Source organism: Sus scrofa, chromosome 5 (assembly GCF_000003025.6).
Source record: "Sus scrofa isolate TJ Tabasco breed Duroc chromosome 5, Sscrofa11.1, whole genome shotgun sequence".
NCBI classification, from domain to species: Eukaryota; Metazoa; Chordata; class Mammalia; order Artiodactyla; family Suidae; genus Sus; species Sus scrofa.
Genome location: NC_010447.5, coordinates 93,131,760 through 93,157,120, shown reverse-complemented (window position 1 = coordinate 93,157,120; position 25,361 = coordinate 93,131,760). Strand labels below are relative to the sequence as shown.

The 25,361-nt window shown below is 46.9% G+C and overlaps 2 protein-coding genes across 4 annotated transcripts in view; both read right to left on the bottom strand.

Moving 5' to 3' along the window:
* POC1B (POC1 centriolar protein B) overlaps positions 1-25,103 on the bottom strand; it is a 90,506-nt gene extending 65,403 nt beyond the window's left edge. The window contains exons 1-3 of one of the 3 annotated variants that reach the window (XM_021092774.1): positions 24,871-25,103; positions 24,120-24,204; positions 3,820-3,991 (exon numbers count right to left, since the gene is read on the bottom strand). In XM_021092774.1, coding sequence (XP_020948433.1) covers positions 3,820-3,991; positions 24,120-24,204; positions 24,871-24,885 — 272 coding nt within the window. In that variant the 5' untranslated portion in view covers positions 24,886-25,103. Of the gene's footprint in view, positions 1-3,819; positions 3,992-5,977; positions 7,836-24,119; positions 24,471-24,870 lie in introns of those variants that run through there. The other 2 variants (XM_021092776.1, XM_021092775.1) reach the window with 2 other exon arrangements.
* On the bottom strand, positions 18,180-24,113 carry GALNT4 (polypeptide N-acetylgalactosaminyltransferase 4). The gene has a single exon (XM_003360733.5). The coding sequence runs from the start codon at positions 23,536-23,538 to the stop codon at positions 21,790-21,792; it is 1,749 nt and encodes a 582-aa protein (XP_003360781.2). The 5' UTR covers positions 23,539-24,113; the 3' UTR covers positions 18,180-21,789.

Sequence of the window (25,361 nt, the reverse complement as noted above, 5' to 3'; positions counted from 1 at the left end):
ATCTCCAACACCTCCTAAACAGCTTTGAATCCCTCCTCTTCTTTCTATCCCGGCTACGCTCGCATTAAGTTAGCTACACCCTCAATATCCTTCACCCAGATTACTGCAAAAGCCTCTTAACCGGCCTCCCGCTCTAGTCCTTTAGCCCCCTCTGGTCACCTACACACTGTGCTTATGGAGTCATTCCAAGCATGCAAATCCCAGTGTGAACGTGTCCCAGGCTGCTCTCCAAGGAAAAGCACACTGCCCGAGCTCTTTGGCGAGACATCCTGCCACGCCGCTGACTTTGGACCCTCGCAACAGTCACACTGCTTCAAACACGCCTCCGGCTTGGTACTGAAGCTTTCTTCGCCTCACCTCCTCCCCCTACTCCCGAAGCCCCCTCCCCGGACCAACCCAAAGAGGCTCCGTTTTGCTTATGACGTTACATAGTATTTTTTGTTTTAAAATAGACCAGTTTCTCTCCTATCAGGTAGTCATTTTTTTAGGACAGGAATGATGATTTAGTCATCCCTCAAAGACCAGCATCTAGCACAATGTCACGCATGTAAAAAGAGCTCAGTACGTTTTGTTCCATTCTGCTGGGAAGAGTCAATACTTCATGCTTCGGACTAACCCTTCCGGTCATCTACAGAAGGTACTAAATCTCCATCACCTGATTTATAATATTGCACCAGGAATAACCGAAATGAACATTTAAAAAAAAAATAGGAGGGAACGTGCAGGGACTAGTTCACTGAGGTCTCAAGAGAAAGTTCTATGAGCAGAAACCAGGAGTACAGTGTGGCCTGATCCTAGGCATACGACCAAGAGAAAACAAAGAACAGACTTGGCACCTGCAGTGAACAGGAAGCCAGGAGACAGTCGGTGTTACCAAACTTTGCCCTGATCTTTGGTTCTGCACTCCACACTCCAGGATGCTATCCTGTTTGCCTTCTTTCTACAAGCCCCTCCTCTGGCCATAGGCTGGCTCCACTGCCAGGTGTGGATCCGGTCTCAACAGGAAGCATCTAAGAAAGCAAGATAAGAGTGCCCTCTTTGTTGTGCTGCTGCTCGACTGGTTTCTAGTTCCTCACTTTGCCTTCAAACAGGTTTTCCACCTCCCACACACTCAACTGCCCCTTCTGCCTGAACTCTCCCAACTGACCACCACGACAAACTTGCTCCTGTTCTTCTTTCTTGGCCTTCTGGTCACCAGCTGTAATGTCTGCTCATGTGACTGCTCACAAGGAAATTGAGCAGGACCCTGGGGGGCTCCTGGCCACAGGACTTTCTGTATCCTCCTTTTCTTGTTTTGAGGGAATAAACTTCAGCCTCCAGGACCTTCCCTGAGTTCCAAAGGGCAGATGCAAACAGTTGCTAATCAGGAAAGGGAGGAAGAGTCAAGAAACAAGAGTGCAGCCTTGGGGCAGGGCCCTGGTTCCTTTTCAGGGAGTATACATAACAGTAACTTTGAGGTCTTCTTATAGATAACAATAGATAGATAACAATATCTATCTATTGATCATACATAACAATATCTTTTAGTACAGAAATAAAACCCCAACAAATGAAAAATGTTAGGAAGCGTTCTTCACTCCTGGACCACCAAAACTCGCCCTGGGGCCACTAAACACCATGAAAAACTTGCATCCACCTTGATCCTTATCTGTGGTCCTATTTTCTGCTCCTGGAACTATAAAACCACCTCCTGTTCTCTCCCCGAGGAGGGCATAGTCTTTAGGGCACTAGCCTGCTGTGGCCTCTTTTGCTTGGCAAAGCAATGAAGCTATTTTTTTCACCTTTGCCCAAAACCCTCTTTCAGAGTTTCTCTTAGACAATGGTTTTGGCTACAACAACTCCTCTCATCACTGTGCACACGCACCACCCCTCCCCACAGGAGGTGGAATCCGTCGAGTTCTCCCTTTGAATCTTGGCTGGTGCTGTGACGTCCTGTGATGCACAGAATGTGGCAGAAGTAACCCAGGACAAGTTTTGGACCCAGCATTTAAAAAGTCTAGAGGCATCAAGTTTTAATGCCCTAGAACCCAGCTGCCATGCTGTAAGGAAGTCCCTGTGCTCCTAGAGGAAGGGCACACACAGGACCAAGGGTCCCCTGCCAACAGCCAGCAACAAGGCTGCCGGCACATGAGAAGGCACTGGACCTGCCAGCCCAGCTGCCAGCTTAAGAGCCAACGTCAATGGGGCAGACCATCTCCTATAATTATAAGAAATGATAGTTCTTGGTTAGCTATTAAGTTTTGAGGACCGTTATGCAACAAGAGACAACCGATTCACCGGTTTCCTTCTTCTTGCCATGACCCACCATTGCCCTGGCCTCACCACAATCCGGTTTAGGAAGATAAACTAAAGACGTCTACACAGGCCCGGCTGTCACACTGAGACGAGCCAGTACAAATTCATGATTCAGGGTGCTGTTAGCTCACCCACCCTCTGGCAGGCTATTCACTGAGACGTCCTTCAATGAGCAACGGGAGACTGAGGCTGTGCTGAAAATAGGAAACCACTAGTCAGACTCCCAAAGTGAAAGGTCTTAGAAAATGCTTTGGCTTTTGGCCTCCAAACCAGTCTCTCTCCCTTACAAATGCCTCTCCATTGCCGTCGGGGGTGTCATGAGCACACATCACTTCCCTTCAACAGTTTTTGCTACCTCGGGATAATGTTCTGATTTCTCAACATGGAGTTTCCCTTGGAGGGGAAAAAGTGCCCACTGGTAGGGAGGTGCCCTGGAACTTCTGTTTGTTTGGGCCTGTTCAGTTGCATGTCGCCAATCCAATCTCGCCACCATAAAGCAAAGGAAAACACTCCCCAAAGTAGCTATGGGGAGAAATGGATGGGATGTGTGGGATTTGTTCTAAAAATATGTGCTCCAGGCAAAAAAAAAAAAAAAAAAAAAAAAAGTGGAAGGAAACAGATGACACAAGACTGATAGAGCGCTGACAGCAAATGGAGCCGGCTGAAGGTATGGTGGAGAAGGAGCTGTTACGCTGTCCACTCTCTTTTCATCTATAGTTCATATTTTATATAACCAAGAGTTTAAAAACTTTTAAAATAATCAAGGCTCAATAACTGCTTAAAATATGGAGTTCTCTTGTGGCACAACGGGTTAAGGATCCAGCACTGTCACTTCAGCGGCTCAGGGAGCAGGTTTGGTCCCTGGCCCAGGAATTTCTACAGGGCACAGGTGCAGCAAAAAAAAAAAAATCATTGCTTAAAATAGGTAGGCTATCAGATAGGGTTTGAAGACCCTCTTACAGAGAGACTTGCCATGACAGGATAGGACTGTGCACAACTGGGTGTATACATTTGTCAGCAGTTTTCTCTAACAATACAATTCTAGAGCCCAAAATGAATGGTATGCATCAAAGAACAGCTCCAGCGCAGGAATTTTTAACAGAGATTCAAAGTCCCGTAAAGGACCCACGAATGGGTGATAGTAGGTTAATCAACTATCAAGTTCTCCTTGGGCTAATGTCTGTCTCTCCAGAGAGACAATCTAAAGCTTACCTCAGATTTATAAAGGGACTGGTGGCCACCACCCTTCCTAACCTACCCCTCAAATGAAGACATAACACATCTATTTCCACAGTTAGAAACAGTTTTCAAAGAGAAGACATATTTACGACTGAAAGAGGAAAAACTAGCATGGGATCATTTGACTTTATGACAAGGGCAGCCACCTCTTTTGTGATTTCAGACGGAAGACGTGCAGGCCACTAGGGAGCCTGGGTATTCAAAGAAGGGCACAAGCACCAGCCTGGCTCCGATTTGCTTTCGCATCTCTGAAACCAGCGCACAGCAGGTGTTCATTTCTCTTACTTATCAGGAATCCAGAGTCGAACGGTTCTGTCTCGTGACGCAGATGCCAATAAGTTTCCCAGAGGAGAAAACTGCACGCTGGTTACAACGTCCTTGTGACCCACATATCTGAAAGCTCTAGCTTGCGGCTTGAAACTCCAGAGCATGAGAAAGGTATCCCAAGAACCGGTAGCTGTTAAGAAAGAGAAGGACAAAGCCACTGTGTGTTAAAACACAATGTGGGCGGGCCTCAGTACAATGGGCAGCATCTCTAAGAGCAAGACGTCCATCCAGGTAACACAGACCAGGTAATGGCAAAAACACTTGCTTAAAAAAAAAAATCCAAAGCCACATCACTAACAGGCAGGCTTGGCTGTGTCCTGTGCAGCCACACAGCAGGATTACTGGTCCTTGTATTTGGTTAGAACTCCCTGACGATGTACCAGAAGGCAGGACAACAGAGAGACACAGACTAGGGGTCACCTCTGTCTCCCTCAATTTCTGTGTCACAAGGACTAAGTGCTTTTCCTGCGAGGGCTGGATGAGATGATTTTTTAAAAGACTGTTTATGTGGCGATAACTTCACAGTTACAGAACAGTCACAATGAGAGTATAAAGAACATTGATCTACTCTTTACCAGACCACCTGTTGTCAGTATTTTGCCTCGTCTGGTTTACAATTTGCTCCTGTGCTCGCTCACTTTTTCGGTCCACAAGCTTATGTGTGTACACACAAACCTTTTTTTTCCTAAGCCATTTTGGGGAAAGCAAATACATCATCATGGCACCTTTACTCCTAAACACTTAAGCGTATTTTTCCAAACATAAAGATAGTTCTCTTCTATACCAATGGTATAGTAATCAAATTCAGAAAATGCACTATTGACAATACTCTCATCTACCAGTTTGTTAACTGACCAGAAATGTCTTTCACGGCTGGATAAGGCGATCTTAAAAGACTCTTTTGGTCTGTTATGCTATTCTACAATTGATAAAAGGATCATGTGTTTTAGACATTAGCTTAAGGCTTTAAGAAAAGGAAAACAAATGGAAGCAATGGTGGAAATAAATGCCTTAGACAAAACATGAAGAAATAAATAATTCAAAGACAGATCTAATTCTTGCTCCCAAACCAAATTTTATAAATGCATGTAGCCCCAAATAGCCCTAATGATAGGAACCAGGTCAATGAGAATCACTAAATCACTAGATTTAGAATGTCTGGAAAAAATACAATGTTAGAAACTTGAAATACAACTAGTGTTACTATGAGAAGGGAAAAATAAAGTCACTGAAGGAGTTCCCGTCATGGCTCAGGAGGAATGAACCTGACTAGGAACCATGAGGACGACACAGGCTCAATCCCTGGCCTCGCTCAGTGGGTTAAGGATCTGGCATTGCTGTGAGCTGTGGTGCAGGTCGCAGCAACGCGGCTTGGACCTGGCTGTGGCTGTGGCTGTGGCTGGCAGCAGCTGCAGCTGCAATTCAACCCCTAGCCCGGGAACCTCCATATGCTGTGGGTGCAGCCCTAAAAAACAAACAAACAAACAAAAAAAGACAAAAAGAGTCACTGAATATCCTCTAAGTCCCTCTGCCGTAGATAAAATTCATCTGGACGTGGCCTGAGCATTGTTTCCACATAAAATAAAGTGAGTTTATCAGCTGTATACTACCTTGTTTTTTTAAAGTACAAAAAGCTGATATTCTATTACAGCTTATCATATTATTAAATAAAGCAGGGTTTGAATTATCTTGGGCTAATGTGGACGAAATAGGGAAAACAATGAATTATCACATGCATTATACTTAGGACTCTATTTCCGTTCTAAGGTAAGCTACAAATAAGATCCAAAAAGGAAATAAGACACAATCTTACCCTCAAGGAATCACAGTGGAGTAGAAGGAGATAGTTCATGAGTAAAATTACACTTTCCAGAGGACTTTCATTTATTTTTTTCTTCCAGTTTTAAGATTTATATCACGAAATGATTACAACGGATTTAAAGAGCATCCATCATCTCATATTTCTCATTAAAGAAACAGAAAAAAAATTCTTTCCTTGTGATGAGAACACTTAGGATTTACTCTCAACACCTTTCATAGATAATATACAGCAGTGTTAATTAGATTAATCATGCTGTGCATTATATCACGAGTCCTTATAAGGGGAAGCTTATACCTTTTATTCATATTCTTAGTGTTACACGCGTTGGTTGGTGATCCTTTCCAAGGACTGGACATTCGAGCAGAGACTTGAGTCAAACGAGGAGCGATCCAGGCTAAGACGTGAAGCCAGAGCACCCTGGGCAGAAGGAACCCCACGTGCGAGAGCCTGAGCCAGCAACGCACTTGGCAGCCTGAGGAATCGCAAGGAGACAGGCGTGTCCGCAGGGGTGGGGAGAAACAGAGAACAAGGGCTAGAAGCCCGAAGGAGGCGGATGCTGGCAAGGCGCCACGGTGAGAGGCGTGTATTCCACTCTAAGCCATCGAGGGAGTCCGAGCATGGGGACCTGGTGATCCAATGTAAGAAAACTGCCACTCTGAGAGCGAGCAAAAGATGGTCTTTGCCAAAAATGATGCTGGGTCACCTGGGTATTCACAAGGAAAACTATACATTCTGACCTCCGCACTTTCTGCCATACACAAAAATAGTTCCATAAGGACTGCAGCTCTACATGCGACGGGTAGAAGAGCACGCTTTAGAAGAGAGCTCAGGAGAGTACCGGCATGGCCACCGGGTGGGCGGTGACTGCTGAAGCCAGACGTGAAAATTACTAAGTGACTAAAGTCACTGAAAGAAAAGAACGCAAGGGCGCACGACGCCAAAATTAAGAAAACTTGGTCATTGAAAGACATCACTAAGCAGTGAAAGGCGAGGCACAGAGAGGAAAAAGATACACGTGCATCCATTGTATAGCACAGAACATATAAGGAAAGGCAGGAGAATACAGCAGGCAAACAGGCCAAGGCCTTCGACAGGTACTTGGTAACGGAGGATGTTCGAATGGCCAATAAACCTAAGAAAGGTGCTCAAATCTATGACTCACTTGTAAAGTGCAAATTAAAACCACAAATGCGGCAGTGCTACACACTCCTTAGAAAGGCTACGAGAAAAAAGATAAGGAGCCCCAAATCGTGGTGAGCACGTACAACGGGAGCTTTCGGATCGTGCTGCTGGTGATAAGCACCCTGGGAAGACGCGTTTATGTTTACTGACGTGCACTGGACACGTACCATCCGACGCAGCAATTCCACTCCTCGGTGGATACCTACGGAGATTCTCACACATGCTTAGCAGAGGATGTGCAAAAATGTCTGTGGAAGTACTGTTCAAAGCAGACCACAACCAGAAACCCAACTGTCCGCCAAAGGAAAAGGGAAACATAAATTGTGGTGCACTCCTACTGTGCACCTACCATGCAATTACATTTCACGGAGGTGAAGTTCGAGAAGAAGCGACGCGTCCGTGGGCCCACGAGTCGGCAGAGCGAGTGTGGGAGGCGGGGAGGGAGGACAGGGGCTGGAGGCGGGCTTGGCGAGATGGGCCCGACACACCTCGAAAATGCAGCCAGTTGTCCAATTCTAGTGGCTAACTTATACCTCAATAAAATGTTCCGACAAAACAAACAAATAATCTCACCCCGGCCGTTGCGTGGCTCACAGTCGGGGGAAGAAGGGAATCAGTGCGGAGGCTGTCGGGACGATGCAGCCGAAGCTAGAGGCGGCTGAAGGAGTCGTCGTTAAAACCAGGGTATAGTGTAGACGCAAGGCCATGAGGCCTGCAAACGCATCAGATGCGAGGGGGAGAAAAAGAAGAGAAACTAGAGATGCCTGGCTGTTTGGCCTGGGCAACCAGGAGAACTTAAAGACATTTAATGAGATTAAGGCATTTAAAGGAGTAAATGAAATAACAGTTGTAACTCATGTCCCTGGCACATGGAAAACACTCAAACGTAGCTGTCATCGTTTTCGTTTTTCCTTTTTGTTACTGTCAGCACCAGCCATCTAGGTAACGTACGAAAGCCTGGAAACCGCCTGGAAACCGGGCAGGATTACTCGTGCAGCGAGTCTACATACAGAAAAGGGGGAAGGTTCTTAACCCAGAGAGAAGGAAGTGAAAGGAAGCAACCAGAAATGGACTAGGAGGGGCAAGGAGATGGGGGGGTGTCCAGGAGTTCAGGGCGTGTTCCAAGAAGGTCAAGGGCTGCGTCAAGGGCTCAGCAGAGCTTCGGGAAGATCAGGCCTGAACAAGACTAGGGACGTAACTTGTGGGGTCCGGTGTGAAATGTGACTGTGGGGGTCCCTGTAGAAAAATGATTATGAATTTCAAGACAGTGATATCAGAGCATTAAGCCAGTGTGGGGCCTGTGCAACGACTCAGCTCATCTGCCCAAGAAGCCAGCCCTGGGCCCGAGGAGCAAATGCTGGTTTTGCATTAAGACCTGTTTGAGGGAAGTAGTGGGATCAAAGCCGGAATGTCGTGGGTTGAAGAGAAAATGGGAGGAAGGCAATGGAGTGAGTTAATATTCTCAACGGATTCATGAACTCGGTGAAGCTTGACAGGGGTCCCCAGTACTCCATGGATGACAGGGAGGCAGGCAGAGCGATAAGAACAAGAGGGTGACACAGGACTTCGGCCTGCACATATTTTGTCAGAAGAGGACAGGGACATCTCAACCAGAGCGGACGCTCAAAATCTCACTTCAGAGTTAATGGCTATAAACCCACGTTGAAGCCACACTTGCTATTGCTGAGCGTGAGGCCTACTGGATAGAAGCGCCGGAGAGAACAGGATGGACAGACGGCTTCCGAGGACAGGGCCAGCTGAACCGCAGGGAGAGGTGGCACGTGGGAGCCCATCACTTAGGAAACACCAGAAGCAGAGACGTCCCAGTTATAACTGTGTGGCTTCAGGAACACTCTTATGTTTTCTTCCAGATTTCAAGAAAATGGCAAAAAAAAGACTACCAATCCACGAATGCATTCTCAGGAGAAACTATGAAAACGGACACTGAAGTCTCCCTCTTACTTCCTTAACCTTGCCCCACCAATCCTCAGTGCCATGTACTAAAGACATTGAGGATTGTCGTCAAGGCTGTGCAGGGGCAACTTGCCATTTGCTTTCCTACATTTCCAGCGAACCGCGCCCTCTGCAAACACTGCCACAGCATTTAAAATGTCAGAGCTCGTACCCAATCGTCATCTGAAAGGTCTATTCTGAGATAAACTATCAAAGGGAGGAAGTTAAAAGTTTAGCTAGTAAATCTAACCATTAAAAAAAAAAAAAAAAAAAAAAACTTGCTTATATTCCACAACAATAATCTATTGTTTCAAGAAATCCTCATTAGGAAAAAAGAAAGGACAAAGTCCACACTCACCTACAGGCCAGTTGTGTCTCTGTAGGTGACAACAAAGAGCCTACTAATGGTTTGATCTCCATAGTGTCCAAAAGGCCAACAGTTCCTGTGTGCCCTCAGGGAGCTCTAACTTTCTTTAGTCAACCAGAGCTCTCTCCCTCATTGATTTTAACCACAACCAACTACAGTTCATTAGAGGTTTGCTCTGGAAAGAATACCTGTTTCGGGGAAAGAAATGGTAGTGCCTCCAACTTTGCTCCAACAGGTTGTTAAATTATCTTTTCTACTGGTAATCAATGCATATGCTACAGACTTCTCATATTACAAGATTATTCACCAGCCCCCAGCCACCTGGCTCCCCTTCCTAGAGGCATATTGAATAGATTCGTTTAAGCACAGAGGAGGGACGATACTCATTTTCTTGAGTATCCTTCCATGTGCTTAAACAAATATATGTCTAAACGCGTTACTGTTTAGATCATTTTTCTTTTCTTCCAGTTTTATCGGGATGCAACTGACACAAGGGCACTGTGGAAGCTGAGACGTCCAGCATAATGACTGGACTCTCGTCCTTCAGATGATTACCACGCTAAGTGCAATGAACATCCATCACCTCACTTGAAAGAGCAAAAACATTATGTCCTCGTGATGAGAACGCTCAGAATTTACTTTCACATACAACATGGAACAGTGTTCATTATATTTTTCATGTTGTACATCACATCTCTAGGACTTTTTTTTTCCCTTATAACTCGGAGTTTGTACCTTTGGACCACCTTAATCCATCCAATTCCCCTTCTCCCCCTTCCTCTGGTCACCACGGATCTGCCCTCTTTTGCTATCAATTTGATGTTGAAGTACATCTGACATGCACACGACACCGGGTTAGTTCCTGGTACACGACATAGTGATACGGTATAAACAGAAATCTGGCAGGCAGAACTAAGAAATCAGATATAAAAAACTGTACCTGCCCAAACGTAGAAATAAAGATATTAAAAACCATGAGTTCATATTAATTTCAATTCCAGTCTAACAGTAGAGAATACATTCCAGCCTTCCTTCTCATATTTATAACTCCCTTCCCCCACAGTGAAAAAACCTGGCTCAGGAGTTCCCACTGTGGCTCAGTGGTCATGAACCTAACCAGTATACGTGAGGACGTGGGTTCAATTCCTGGCCTCGCTCAGTGGGTGAAGGACCTGGCATTGTCTTGAGCTGTGGCGTAGGTCACAGATGCAGCTTGGATCCACATTGCTGTGGCTGTGGCATAGGCTGGCAGCTGCAACTTTGATTCAGCCCCTAGCCTGGGAACTTCCATATGCTGCAGGCTCGGGCCCTAAAAAGACAAAAAAACAAAAAACAAACAAACAAAACAACTAGCTTACATTACACTCAATGTATTTTGTGCAAGTGTAGAGAACACAAACGATGTCAGCATCACTAACCCACCCCACTGCCAAAAGCAATCCTGCCAAATAGAGTTCGGGCTACAGTTATCCAGCCTCCCTTTCAATGTTGTCGGACTTGGGTTTACCCTTGGTTAGAAAGGACCCACTTCGGTTTGGGGCATGCCCTTTCTTTCAGGTGTGGTCCTACTGCCTAAGGCCTGGCCTCCCAGGTGTCTGGCCTGAAGTGCCCTCAAGTGCTGAGCGAGATCTCCCCTCCGTCTGAGCAGATCTGCAGGGGCATCCAGCCAGGCACGGTCACTGGCATCACCATTCTCCGCTGGACCTCAGACCCTCGACTGGCGCCTCAGCCAAAACCGTGGCACAGCAGCCTCCAGAACCATCTGATGCCACCTTCCCAACTCAGCAGGGACTTCTCAGGAATCCTGCTACGCACATTTCAGCCCTGAGACAGCCAGAACTGAGACCTCCTCCGCCTTAGCTCAGCCAGGCTGTCCCCACTTCAGCTCTACGTCTCTGCTGTGCCGTAGAAGAAAGTCCCCAGAGAAAAAGCCAAGGCCGTGGAGGGGGCGGAGGGCACTCGCCTTGTGCTCCCTCTTGCAAGGAGCACCACTTTACCCTCTGTTGCCCAACGCCTGGAAACAGCTGCTGCATGTTCTGTCTCGTTTCACAGTCGTTTTCAGCTGGAGGGCAAGTATGGTTACCAGTTACCATCAAGACTGGAGGCAGAAGTCGGACTTGGTCTTTTCTCTCTCTCTCTCTCTCTCTCTTCAGGGCCACCTCTGCAGCATACAGAGATTCCTAGGCTAGGTGTCGACTCAGAGCTGCGGCTGCCGGCCTACACCGCAGCCACAGCAACGTGGGATCTGAGCCACATCCTGTAACCAACACCATAGCTCACGGCAATGCTGGATCCTTAGCCCACTGAGTGAGGCCAGGGATCGAACGCGTGTCCTCATGGTTACTAGTCAGGTTCTTAACCCACTGAGCCACAACAGGAACTCCAGTCTTAGTCTTCCAACAGCAGCACAGTGTTGTACAGTGTGGCTGTACCCTGACAGACTTGCTCTGTCTACCTGATTTAGATGGTTTACTGTCTTGTGCTTTTACAAACGATGCTGTGATGTACCTGGGTCATTTCTGACATGTGCAAAACATCACTGTGATAAATCTCCAAGAGAATTACTGATGGGTCAAAGGGTGCATATTTTAGAATTTACTAAAAAGATCTATGTTCATAAAGTGGGATTATATCCCTCTTAGGCCTTTTCATTCCATAGTCCAGAGAATGCTAATAACTCAATCACCTTCAAGGAGAAATTCTTGAATTCTTCAATTATTGCTGAAGTCCCTCAATATATTTTCTACCCCCATTACGTCCTGCTTTAAAGGGCACCCCCAGAATGGAACTCCGCTCTTCAGTCTGAGGGCACCACGATTTTGAACTTTTTGTTGCCTTTCCAGGTTCATGCTGGTCTTTGAGTCACAACAGAAACACTGGACCGTCTTCTTCAGGGAAATAAAAACAAGGAAATCGTCTAAAGAAATCTACAAGAAGGAGTTCACTATAAATATTTTTTAGGAAGAGAAACCTAATTCTCAGACATACACATCCACAGACCCAGACGGAAGGAAGACTGTTTTATACAATGACAAGAAGATACCCTCATCGCAATCAGAAAAACTTTAATATCCCGTCGAGGACTTTCAGAATTAGTTTGTTCCATCCAAGTTCCAGGAAAGAGTATAATTAAGCGATGGCACCAACTTAAAATGCCTCTGCCCTGACTGAGGGAAGACGTGGCCTGCTTGCTGACGCTAAGTAATCAGCTTACTAGCCTAAGCAGAGTCTCAAAGGAGCTGCGGGTGCTTTCAACATAATCATCAGTAGTAACAATCTGGGGAAATTTAATGTATTCAAATTCTATATCCCAAGGAGGGCTGACAAGAGTCCCAACACAAACCCTTAGGAAGTTGTCGCTATGGGCCAAGTGCTTTTAAGAGCTTGGAAAAACCTGCTTTTATGTAATTCTCACGACAAGGAGGGCGACGATCGCTACCGCTTTTCTGGATGTGGGCACGAGGCTGGGTGAGGTGAGGGAACTTGCCCGTGGGCACGCGGAGGCCAAGGAGGAGCTCGGGGTTTAACCCAGTTCTACCAGCCTCTGAAGTCTGGGCCTCTCACCAAGAACCCAGGGCTTTGAGAAGAGCTGGGGCTGATCCCCGTTGGAATGACGGGGGACGCTGCTAAAACATGTGTTTCTAGGAAGTTATATTCTTTGGAGTGAGACCCAGGAATCTGAACTTCCGCAGTTCAAGTCTGATGTTTGTGGGACTCGGAGAGACACCGCACTCCACGACAGCCTCTCGGGGCGTTCCCAAAATGACGTGAGCACTTGAGAGTGATTTTGAAAACCATGACAGGAGGAGGAACTTCAGTAATGCAACCACACAGGATGCCATCAAGAACCAGCATAGGTCAAGAATTTCTGGCAAATTTTTATTATGGCTTCCCTGTGAGGAAAACAAATGAAAAATTCACAATCTCATTCTGCTTCTATTCCGTCAGAAAAAGGAAAAATAAACTTGTTCTACACCCTCATTTATTCCTATTTAATCTCAGAGATTACATAAGTAACGAATGCATCAAGGACGGGCTAACCTTGAATGCAAAAGGAATACAAGGTGATAAGGTCAATGTTAAAATACGTAGTTTTAAGTGGAAACTTCTAAAGTGCAGCCCAGATTGTGCAAATCATATGAAAGTGCTTTTTAACTCTCCTGATGTTTGCATAAACTTGAGTGTGGCTCTCTGGGGCAACGGGCCTAATAGAAGAGAGAATGGCTCCAGAAGCCAACTGGAAATCGGGTTTAGCCAGGCTCTGCTGCTTGACAGTTAGACAGCTTCAGCAAAGTTACTGAACTTCCAGTTTCTGTCTCCATAAAAAGGGATGACTTTTTATGGGTTATTGTTTTCTCCCATCTTCTCCCCTCTGACCACCTCCCAACCCATCCTGTGACACTCAAGAGCCTGCCACTTTCCAAGGGCTACCGTACTTTCGGCGGGTGTTTCCTCCAGCCTGGCTGCTTCCTTTGGTCATGGCCAGGAGTCAGGTCTTAAGCCGCTCTGGTCATCAACCATCCTGCACTCACATCCAGGATGCTCCAGAGAGCCCCTTAGCGGATCCTGGTACCCAGGCCTTCTCTCCTTCTACCCCTGGGCCAGAGACGCACCCACTGTAGGATTTCCCTCATTCACACACCTTCCTCTCTGCAAGTCTCTCCTCCTATCTGGACTCTGCTTGAGGACACCAAGTTCCCGGAAACCCTTTCAAGCAACAATCATTTCCTTTGTCACTGCCTCAGGTCCGTCTTGCTCTCCATTCCAACTCCTGGCATCATTAGTTTTGTTCAATAGATCTCTCAGCCCTAGGACACATAAGGCATGGTGGGTGGGGGAAGGGTGAGTCCTAAGTAACAAAATAGGCACAGTCTCTAAATAGGGAGCTTAAGTTTCAGTGGAGAAGAGAGAGACAAAGCAACAAGCAGGCTTTGCATATTTTAAATTGTGCTAAGAGACATGAAAGACAAAGCAGGATGTCAAAATGAGACCTTCGTGTGGGCATAGAGTACCCAGTTCAGATGGAGGGCTGAGTGGCATTTTAAGTGGAAGACAAGAAGGAGCCAGCCAAGTGGAGTGAGGTGGTGAAGAACTTTGCCCACCAAGGGGACAACCAGGCCCCTCCAAAGACCTTTCCTTCCACGCTTCCTCAGCAGCCCACCCATGGTCACACCTGGGTCTTGTCACCAGCACAAGGAACACTCCCCTGATCCCTAAGTGGAACCCACTCATCCCGACACCACGCCTCCCTTAGAGCTTGCTCGTCCAGTCGCTTCTGCCTCATCCCGAACTCCAACCCACTGACCTACCCTCTCCACTGAGGCTCTTGTTCACTCTCTTCATTTCTCTCCCCAGTTGATAAGACTCATTTCTCTCCTTATCCAGTTTATAAACCCCCTCTGACGTGTATATTCCATCCTGACTTTGCTTCCTTCCTTCAGATTCCCCCTGGCAAAATCCCCGTGACTCTGCCTTTTCTGAGACTGTGATCTGTGCCAGTGAGAACTGCTACACACACTCCCAGAAGGATTGGGAATGCCATCAATTCGCTGCCCCTGGTTTTACATGGATCTTCTACACGGCCCAGTGGGGCGCAAGAGCACCTCCCGACTCGCCAGTAACTCTTTAATATCCTCCTCTTGTCTCCAACATTTTTACCCCATACCTCATACCTTGACTTTCCTGATACCCTACTAGACTGGCTTTCCCTCCTATTTCAATGACTAGTGCTTCTTTGATTCCTTTGCTATTTCTTCTTCTCATCTACAGGAATCTATAGGCCCCAGCAACAGGCCATCTGCCTTCACTGTTCTATGTCCTTCGCAGGTGACCTCATAGAGTCCCACGACTTTTAAACATGATCGGTAGGCTAGTTCCTCCCCCGCCTCCCCCATCCCAGCCTATCACCCTGGTTTGAAGACCACCATCCGGATCCGAACCCATCATCTCCTACTGGTGTTCCTCTAAGAGCTCCTAATTGACTTCTCTACTCACAGTAGTTCGAGCTCCACAGAGTAACCAGAGGGATCCTTTTCAAGTATAAATCAGGTCGCCATTCCTTTAAAATCCTTCAACAAATTTCCAAAACTCTCAGAACAAAATCCTCAAACACGGCCTCTGCCTTAGTTTGCTGTGGCTGCCACAACAAATAACCACAAACTTGGGAGTTTCCGTAGTGGTTCAGTGGTTCACGAACCTATCATCCATGAGGATGTGGGTTTGGTCCCTGGCCTCGCTCAGTGGGTTAAGGATCCGGTGTTGCTGTGAGCTGTGGGGCAGGTTGCAGATGTCTCTTGGATCCTTTGCTGCTGTGGCTCTGGGGTAGGCCAGCGGTTGTAGCTCCGATTGGACCCCTAGCCTGGGAATCTCATGCCGTGGGTATGGCCCTAAAAAGACAAACAGACACACACACAAACAACTAACCATAAACTTGGTGGCTTAAAACAAGAGAAATTTATTCTCTCACGGTTCTGGAGGCCAGAGGTCAAAAGTTAAGGTGTTGGCAGGACCACACTCCCTCTAACAGTTCCTGGCCGTTTCCAGTTTCTGGTGCCTTCGGGAGCCCCTGGGGCTGGTGGCTTCACCATGCCAATCTCTGTCCCTGGCTTCGTCTGGCCTTCTCCTCTTATCTCTTCTGTGAGTCTCATTTTAGGGCCACCCCGATCCTTGATGACATCTGCCAAGCTCTTTTCTTTCGAATAAAGTCATCTGTACAGGTTTCAGGGGTTAGGACATGGGCCTATCTTTTGGAAGGATGGTCACCCTTTAACCCACTGTAGCCTCCAAAGACTTAGACAAGCTGCCTCTGCCTCCTCCTGCAATTTCACCTCCCAAAGCTCACTTTTCTCCTCCATTTACAGGCTCTACCCATTCTGGCCTTTTATTTCCTTGATCAAGGACAAGCTCTTTCCCACCCTGATTTCTGCCTGTGCTCCTCAGTCTCTAGTCTTTGCCTAACTCCTCCTGCAGGTGTTGAGTGAAGTCTCACTTCCACAGAGAAGGGTTTTTGACTCCATGAACTGAAGTATGTCTCGCCAGCCATCATCCCTCAAAGAATTCTACTTTTTCTTCCCAGCATTCAATCATTCTCCCATTTCAAGCTGTACCTGCTCATGATTTGCATGTTTGTTAATATTTGTCTCTATCACTGGACCATGAAGTCGTCTTATCACTGTAAGAGACACACCTGTTTTGTACACTTCTGAATGTACAGTCAAGCACAGGACAGCCCCTGACACACAGCAGAATCAACTTAAAAAAAAAAAAAAAAAAGAAAGAAAGAAAAAAAGGACCACTAAGTAGCATATACTATTCCTTTCTTGAAGAGGATCGGATAAATCTAAGTAGCTGCGTTAGAATGATGATTAGACAGCTGAGGACACTGCTGGCCTGCAGTAGATGCCCCTCCAAGGCCAGCTGGGCACAAAAGGAAAAGGAGAACCCAGTTACTAATGAGTTAGGAGGACCTCTCTAATCTTCAGTTCTCCATGGACAATTATACTCTGGGAACTCATTTGTCTTTTGTCTTTTCAGGGCGGCACCCATGGCACATGGAAGTGACCAGGCTAGGGGGCGAATCGGAGCTGCAGCTGCTGGCCTACATCACAGCCACAGCAAAGTGGGATCTGAGCCACGGTCTGCGACCACACTACAGCTGCTCATGGCAACGCTGGATCCTTAACTCAATGAGCGAGGCCAGGGATCGAACCCACATCCTCATGGATGCTGGTAGGGTTCATTACCATTGAGCCACGAAGGGAACGCCCACTCATTTCACCTTTTATAATCATTTTTCTACCTCCCATTCCAATGGAGTGATTGAGGTTTTTCTGAAATTTTAGGAAAAACTCCAATACAAACCGACGTCCCGCTGCAGGCTAATACTAAGCTGGGAGGTTCACAATGATGTCTAACTTCCTTAATTCTGCTGAATTATAGAATGACTCAAGCATTAATAATAATACTGCTGGCCCGTTTTAAAGTCTAGCATGCCCAGAGGGACAAAGAAATGAGCAATCTGTTCTGAGACACGTGAAATTCTCCAATCTCTTTTTCTCCCCTGAAGTTTTTTTTTAACTGAGATACAACTCACACATCACAAACTCATCCTTTTAAAGTATACAATTCAGTGTTTTGCCCCAAACTGTACAATCGCTATCACTATCGAATTTCAGAACATCTCATCACCACCACCACAGCCCTCAAAAACCCATCCTTACGAGCAATTCGTTCCTCCCCCAGCCCCTGGCAACCACTAATGTTCCGTCTCTATGGATTTTCCAGTCTTTTTTTACATTCATGAAACTGAAACACACAGAGCTGAAATGATTTGCATAGAGTTGCAGTCACTTAGAAACTTACTCGCAACACTGTATTACTCATTATTAACAAAATCATAACCCACGCATTCATAGTAACTTTTTAAAGTGTATATAAAAAAACCAAGAAATCAGTGTAAAATCAGTTTTGCTTGACCACACATATGCTAAATGTGCTATAAGACATCTGATATATTAAGCGGAGCCCTCAGACCAGCAATGCTCTCGCAGTGTCGGGCCAGGGAGCGGGAGGTGCTGATGGGCGGGAATTGCACTTAGGGACAAGGTGACGCAGAGAGAAGGTTGAGGGAGGCGTGAGGCTCTGCAGTCTATAGGACAGACATATTTCTTTTCAGCCCAGGTTTTGAAATTTGTGCTAGTGTGCTCAGGTGTCCACTTTCTTCCTTTCGAGGTGCCCCCAATTTCTCCCAGAAATCTCTGGTCATTTCCAGTTTGTTTCTGGGTGGTTAATGAATGAATGCGAACTGCAATGTTCAGAATACCTGCTGGTTGATGACACCACGCAAAATAAGACATGAAATTCGACTTTAGTTTATAGTCTATTGCCTGCATTGTCAAATAGCTTAAATAAGCACAAGCTTAACTTACTCCTGTTACCAGCAATAAATATGTACACACGAAGAGTGATCCCAGAGACTAAAACCAGCGGAATCCATTTATAAAAATAATTAGGTACATATTTTATTTTATATGTCTTCATCAGTGTTGCAAATATCATAAACAAGATGAAAAAAAGGATGGAAAACACTCATCACACATCACACAGAAAAAAGTTCATTGTTCAAAAGAGATGAATCTGAACCTCAACATTCTTTGTGCTCTTTTAAAATATTATTAAAACAGTAATTCAAAGGGACAAACAAGTCAAAACTACGTATTTTATTAATTAAAATTAAGATCCTAAACCAACTAAAAGTATACCACTTAAAAATAACCTCTTATTATCAACCTAGAAAAGTCTGATTTGTCATCATGTAATAATAACTCAGGAGCCTACTACTAGGTGCATAGACAAATTTTCTTTCACAAACAATTCTTTTGAAGTAGAGAGACCCTATAGATGACTAGATTATCATTTTTTAACTGGCTGCAAAAAATGCCTAAGTAGATAGTCAATCTATTCATAGAATTGAATATTAAATAACATGGTGACCATTTAAAGTTGAAACTTCTTGTCTACCAAATTTTTTTACTAAAACTGTTTTTAAGCATGTAAATTAACTTAAAAGATCAATTCTTAATTATCTACAGCAAAAAAGAACTTTGGTACCAATAAATTAGAAGTAGGGAATCAAAATGTACTTTGTCGTTTTACAGTGTTTTAGGAATTAAACTGGAAATGCGCATATACGAAAATGTGAACGTCGTGTTCATTTGATACCTACATGATTGTGAGGAACAAAGAGCCCACCTATTCTGAATTAATGATATAAAGAAAACACTAGCCTAAAATTTCTTCCAAAAAGATTAATGGGGAGTTCCCGCTATGGCTCGGCAGGTAAGAACCCAGCCTAGTGTCTGTGAGGATTCGGTTCGAACTCTGGCCTCAATCAGTGGGTGAAGGATCCAGTGTTGCTACAAGCTGTGGCATAGGTCACAGATGTGGCTCCATCAGGGGTTGCCGTAAAAAGATTAAAAAAAAAAAAAAAAAGATTAATGGGTCACACCCTGCAATTTAGGCAAGAGATGAATCAAGAATTAAGTGCTTTATTTTTCAATGCTCCCTCTCCTTTTTGATAGGAGCAATAAGATAGCAGAATAAAAATAATTCCAATAGGTTCTCCCACCTGATAGGAGGCTAAGAAGAACAACAAAATAAATAAAAAAGAAAGAGTGATTTAAAAACCAAAAAGGCAGGGAGATCCCACCAAGGTGCAATGGGTTAAGAATCCGAAAGCAGGAGCTTGGGTCACTGTAGAGTCGTGGGTTCCATTCCCAGGAGCTTCAGTGGGCAAAAGGGTTTGGCATTGGCCCAGCTGCAGCTCAGATTCAATCCCTGGCCTGGGAACTTCCATATGCTATGGTGTGGCCATCAAAAGAAAAAAGAAGGCAGACCAAGCAAGGGGTGAGGTGGGTTTAGGAGAATACCTGAGGCCAGTCAACCCTTTTGCAAAACTCAGACCAATACTGTAAATCCTTCCTAAATCACACCCAGGACCATGCACATTGCACAAGAAATTTTCACAATTCTTTGCTATAAAACATATAGAAAGTTACTAACACATTTTAATTTTAAGAAACAAAAAAGAAACAAATTCAACATACATAGCAATTTTTACTTTTTCAAATGATTATCCTAAAAACTTTTCTTAAAATGAGATTTGGCAAAGTTCCTACTCTCCAAGTCATCAAGTAAACACTGAAAACAACTTATGAGTACTATAGACTGATTCTTTACGGAGGACACATTTTTCATAAATTTAGACCAAAATGAACTAATTGGAATTTAATTCTAAATTCAGTTTGTGATTTCTGGATATAATACTGGAATAAAACCAGTAAAAAAAAATAATTTTTCTTACGTATGTTTACCTCTCAAATACTTTAGTTTGGGAAATATTCATACTCTTAGCCCACAAGATTACTTTTAGAGTTTGAAAGGTGACAGATAAAAACCAAAAAAGGAATTCGGTCATTGTCAAAATAAAATGAATACGAACACTGACCACAACAACTCTCTACTCAATCCAATAAATTAAACCACTTCAGTCGAGCTCAGCTCACTTGCATTTTTAAAACCATTTTTCTCCAGCTTCATAACTGGACTGAACATCGCTCCACACCAGGGGGGAGATAAGCGTGTTGGAAAGATGGCAATGAATGAAACACTTCAGCGCTGGAAGGAATTGTCAGGAGGTGCTCTGGTGCCCGCAGTTTACAAAGAAGGAAATTGAAGCCCAAACTGAGTCACCTGATCAAATGACTTGACCAAAGTCACGTTCCTCGGATGACCCATTCATTCATTCATCCATTCTGTTACAGTCATACACCCACAACTACGGACAGCTGCCTAAATATCAGGCTTAGGGCAAGTTGCAGAAAACAAGGAGGGAGGCAGCTTCCACCACTGCCAAGGCAATCTTTCCCCCCACTTTTTAAAAAAAAAAATTGTTTTAAACTTTGGCCACGGCATGCAGAAGTTGCCAGGCCAAGGATCGAACCTTGTAATCCAAGCAGCTGCAGTGACAACACTGGGTCTTGAACCCACAGAGCCACAGGAGAACGCCTCCCCTTGTCTTCTTAAAATCATTCCTGAAAAAGTCCTAATCTGCAAGATCTCCTAGCAGAGTTCCACAGCCTTCGTAGAATCCGGCCCACTTTCAGTTTCACACATTTCAGTAAACACAGTTGGCCTCTATTGTGTTTATTTTAAGTGATGAAGTGTTTACTTTAAGTGATTAAAAGTTAACAAAGACAAGCACATTATTCTGAATGAGTCCCTCTCCAATACATTTAGAGCTTAAGGAAGTGCCATCAGAAAATGCCCTAAATACACAAATAAGTTCACAGAGAGGACAGCTGACAAAATCAGAGTGATCTGAGGTATCGATAGAGATCAGTTAAGTCCAACAGCTCAAGTTTGCCAAGTGCGGAAGGTAAATAGCTCCCATTTCATTCAGCACTGGGTACAGTTTTCTGAGATGCAAGTGTGTTAAAAAGACCTCCAAACTCACGTTCAAGTTCACAACAAATGACCCATATGTCTCAGCCAAGCCTTTGCCCTTAAGATGAACTTTCCTTGATTTCTATTTGAGTAAAGGACAATTAGAATAAAAAAAGAGACAAAACCTAAAATTTAATATGCCAGCTAAAGGAAACTCAAATTCTATGTACAAACAAAACAGCAATAGCACAAACTGCACTTTTTTTTTTTTTTAAATAGGATGTGTCCTGTGAACTTACCCATCAACCATAAACCATCCCTCATTTTGCCTGTACGCTTACATTCTCTAATATCATGTCTGGCCCTTAAATGTTTTGCGTATCTCAAGTCACAGTCAACTTTAAGAGAAGTAGGAGGCCACATCGACAAAGCTCTTAAATAAAACAACCCAGAAGTAAGGCACTTTGAAATATTAAACAGCAGCTGTCTGTGCACCCAGTTTCAGGGTTTTATACTAAAATGATCCACAGCTTTTACGGAGCTCACAGCTGTAGGTGACCACGGGGTGAACGCTGATAAAAGAAAGCTTCACTGAGGCCCTCTGAAGGCTGACTTTCCTGAAGCTGTGCGCAGTTCAGGTCGAAAGTGCTGTTGTGTTCTTCTACTTCTCAAACTTCCAGATTTGATTTTTATCTGCAGCATCACACGTTCTCATCTGAACATCAGGTCGGCCCTCAGGTGTCCGGTAAGCACTGAGACACAGCCCCGAGTGGGGATGAAAAATGGTTCCATCTTCTTTAAAATGCCAAATAATGTTGGTTGGAATAGGAGACCCGTCTTTGGGACAATTCTGCATCCCCACGTGATTTTTTTGTTCAGGCACCTCTGCACATAACTCTGTCACGGAATTAAACCTTATTTCTCGGTTTGAAGTATATTCAAAGAATTGGTTGCCTCCTTGGCCGTGGCAGCCAAAGAGTGAAAGGTTAGCACCTGTGGGGTTGTTTTCAGGAGAATTATAATCTAAACATTCAGAAGAGATACCTATACTGCGAATAGCCCCATGCCAGCCTGGCCTGTCCTCTGGAACATGTAAATTCGAAAACACGTTTTTCAAATACCAGTCAAAGCTCTTGCATCCCAGCCGCTCCCGGAGTAATTTTCTTTCGGAAATATCTCCGTAGGCTTCCTTCCGGGCTGGAGGGTTTCGATTGTAGAAATGCTCTTTGTACTCGTCCATCCACACTTCCGCTGCCCGAGCAGTATTCTGCAGGAAGTTGGGCCGAGCATACGGTGCCCGCTTGGGGAATACGTGGCCCACGTGGGAACACGGGTGGATCTCCAGTTTACCTCCACACTGCCACACCCTGAAAGACAGCTCGAGGTTCTCACCTCCCCACACTTCCATCCCAGTGTCATACGTTCCCAGGTACTGAAAGTATTTCTTGCTGACGGCAAACAGTCCTCCAGCCATGGTGGGCGATCGGATAGGGTCAATTCTCGATTTCCGCCGGTCCCTTTCGTGTTTGGGGACAGAATGCCACTGGAATGTTAAACGCCAGTCAAAGCCACCAATCATAGGCTCCCCAGTCTGCATATAGAACTCAAAAGTATTCCAGTCAATGGTGTCTATAACAGGACAAACGATGGCTGTTTCATCTTCAGCAATCCTTTCCAAAAGCGGCTCCAACCAACCCGTATTACACTCACAGTGACAATCCAGGAAAGTAAGGACATCCCCAGTGGCAAAAGTGGCCCCAATCAGACGAGCCCTAACCAGCCCCTCCCGCTTATTTGTTCTAATCAAGCGGACTCTATCGAGATTGCTGATGTAAGTTTCAAGTTGTGTCTTCAAATAAACCCTGTCACTCAAGTCATCGACTAAGATGATCTCCTTCAAAAGGACGGCGGGAGACGTTTCTAACACACTGTGGATGGTGCGGAGCAAAGTCGACCAGGCTTCATTATAGAAAGCGATGACAACAGACGTGGTGGGAAGTCTCCTGTAGTCAAACTTCTTGGATTTGCATTCGTACATTCTTTTATCCTCTATGTGGCGATGCAAGGAAATCCGATCACTGAGGTAAATATTAATGGCATATCTCTCAATGAGTTCTTCCTGCTGCTTCAGCTCACCCTCGTTGAGCTGCAGTTTGCTGCCTTTCCCCCACTCCCCAAGTGCATGAGAATCTGCAGGCGGCTTCTCATACAGCGGGCGAGACAAATCCACTGCTTTTTTCCCAGAGTCTGAGAGCTGTCTTGACCCCCTCTCCCTGGCGAGACCGGCTCCCGCCGAGGCTTGCAAAGTGGAGACGGAGAGTTCCACCAGGAGATAGGCCACCGTTAAGAGCGCCAGCAGCAGGCAGCTTTTGCCTGCCCACGTCCATCTCACGGCCATCCGGATCCTCATGGCTGGGGCACGGACGCAGCCACCAGAGTCACCACGCAGGAGAAAGGCTTCGGACCCGAAGAAGCTTGAGTTCCCGTCTCAGGTGGCAGCGAACTTCCGAGCAGGTCCCTCCGTGCACGTAGACGCTCGACTCCCTTCCAGCCACGGGGGCTTCCCGGGAGTCACCTGGGACCTCCCGGTGGTCGGCCTCCGATGCAGCCCCAGCTCCTCTCTCCCCACTTCCTCCTGCTAGTCTCACAACTTTTCACAAACTCTCCAGCCAACACCCCACCCTCCCAGGGCCGAGGATAAACCCCTCCCCTTCCCACTTACTCCTCCTGGTGGTTGGTTCGCGAAAGTCGTCGGCCAGGCCCAGGCCTAGAGGCGACGCCGCGGGGAGGGCTGGGGGCCGGGGCCGAGAGGACCGAGGTGGCCCCGGTTCCGGCCCATTCTGGCTCCCACTGCGTCTGGGGCCGCTCTCAACACCACCTCCACCATGGGTCCTCAAAGGTCCTCCTGGGGGCCAAGCGTGGACAGGAGGCAAGGGTACCAACCGCTTGAGCGTCTCATCACAAAAAAGAGAAAAACAGAGTAAAACTTACCAAGTTGTTTGCCGTTGGGACTAAAGTCCACGGAAGTGATCGCGGCTTTATGGCCTTTAAAATAACGCTCCAGAACGGGGTCCTCCTGGGAAGGGAAGTTGGCAGATTTTGAAAGCAGGTGCAGACCTTGCCTTGGGGAGGGTCGGGGATCAACGCTGTCCCCTCCCCCGCGGGCCGGCCCGGGCCCGGCCACATCTGCGGCGGGGGTGCGGAGCAGGAGCGCCCCGCGCGGCCCCACGAGGCTACCCCAACGCGGGTGGGCCGAGCTCCAGCTTCCGCGCAGAACCGGCGAAATCCTCCGCTCGCGCTCCCAGGACCGAGCGCGCGCTGGAGACCACCCGGGCAGCGCCGCGGGAATGCACGTTCCGGGGCCCCTCCCGCCGGCACGCAGCCGCAGGTGCGAGGCGGGGCCCGGGCTTCGGTGCTTTAGAAAAACCTCCCAGGTGATTCTGACGCAGGCGCTCCACGGAAACCCTCAGAGAATTCTGGGGGCCGTGGGGCTGCCCGGGCCGTCTGAGCGCCGGGACTCGGGGGGGAGCGCCCGGGAGTCCGGCCAGGGCTCTGCGCGCCGGGTGCGCCAGCGGCGGAGGTTGAGTCGCGGGCGCCCTGGAGCCGGGGGCAAGAGGCTAGCGGCTCGGGAGCCGGCGGAGGACACCTGCCTCCATCTCCCGCCAGGTGCGGGCGCGGTCCTGACCCGGCCCCCCAGCCCGCAGGACCGGCTCCGGGGAGGTGCACCCCAGCCCGTCCTTACCGGGGCGGAGGCCATGGGGGGAGTGGTCGGTTCCCGGCTCCGGCCCGCGGGGGGAACCGGGGGAAGGGAGGGGATGGGGTGGGAAGGGGGACCGTGCGGCGCCCGGAACCGTCTGCCTCGAGCGGCAGCGCCTCCCGGTCACTACAACAACGGCGGCCCAGTCAAACCCCGCGCTCCAGGCTTGGCCAGTCGAGCTCCGAGGCTCCGCCGGCGCGGTAGAGTTGGGCCTCCGCCAGCGGGCAGGCGGGACGCCCCGCCCCTTTCCCCCCGCCCCGGGGGAGGGGGGTGTCAGGTGCCCCCACACTACAAAGCCAACGTTCACTAACACCTGCGCTCCCCGCGGCTGGACGCTGGAAGGAGAGTAGTAACTGGGATGGAAAGGAAACCCAAGGGTGGGAAAGAGGAATGAGCCTGTGATCGATGCAATCAGCGTTCTATTACAAGTTAAAGAGACAGCGCGCGCGAATTTCAGCTTGTTAGGACGCGGGAGG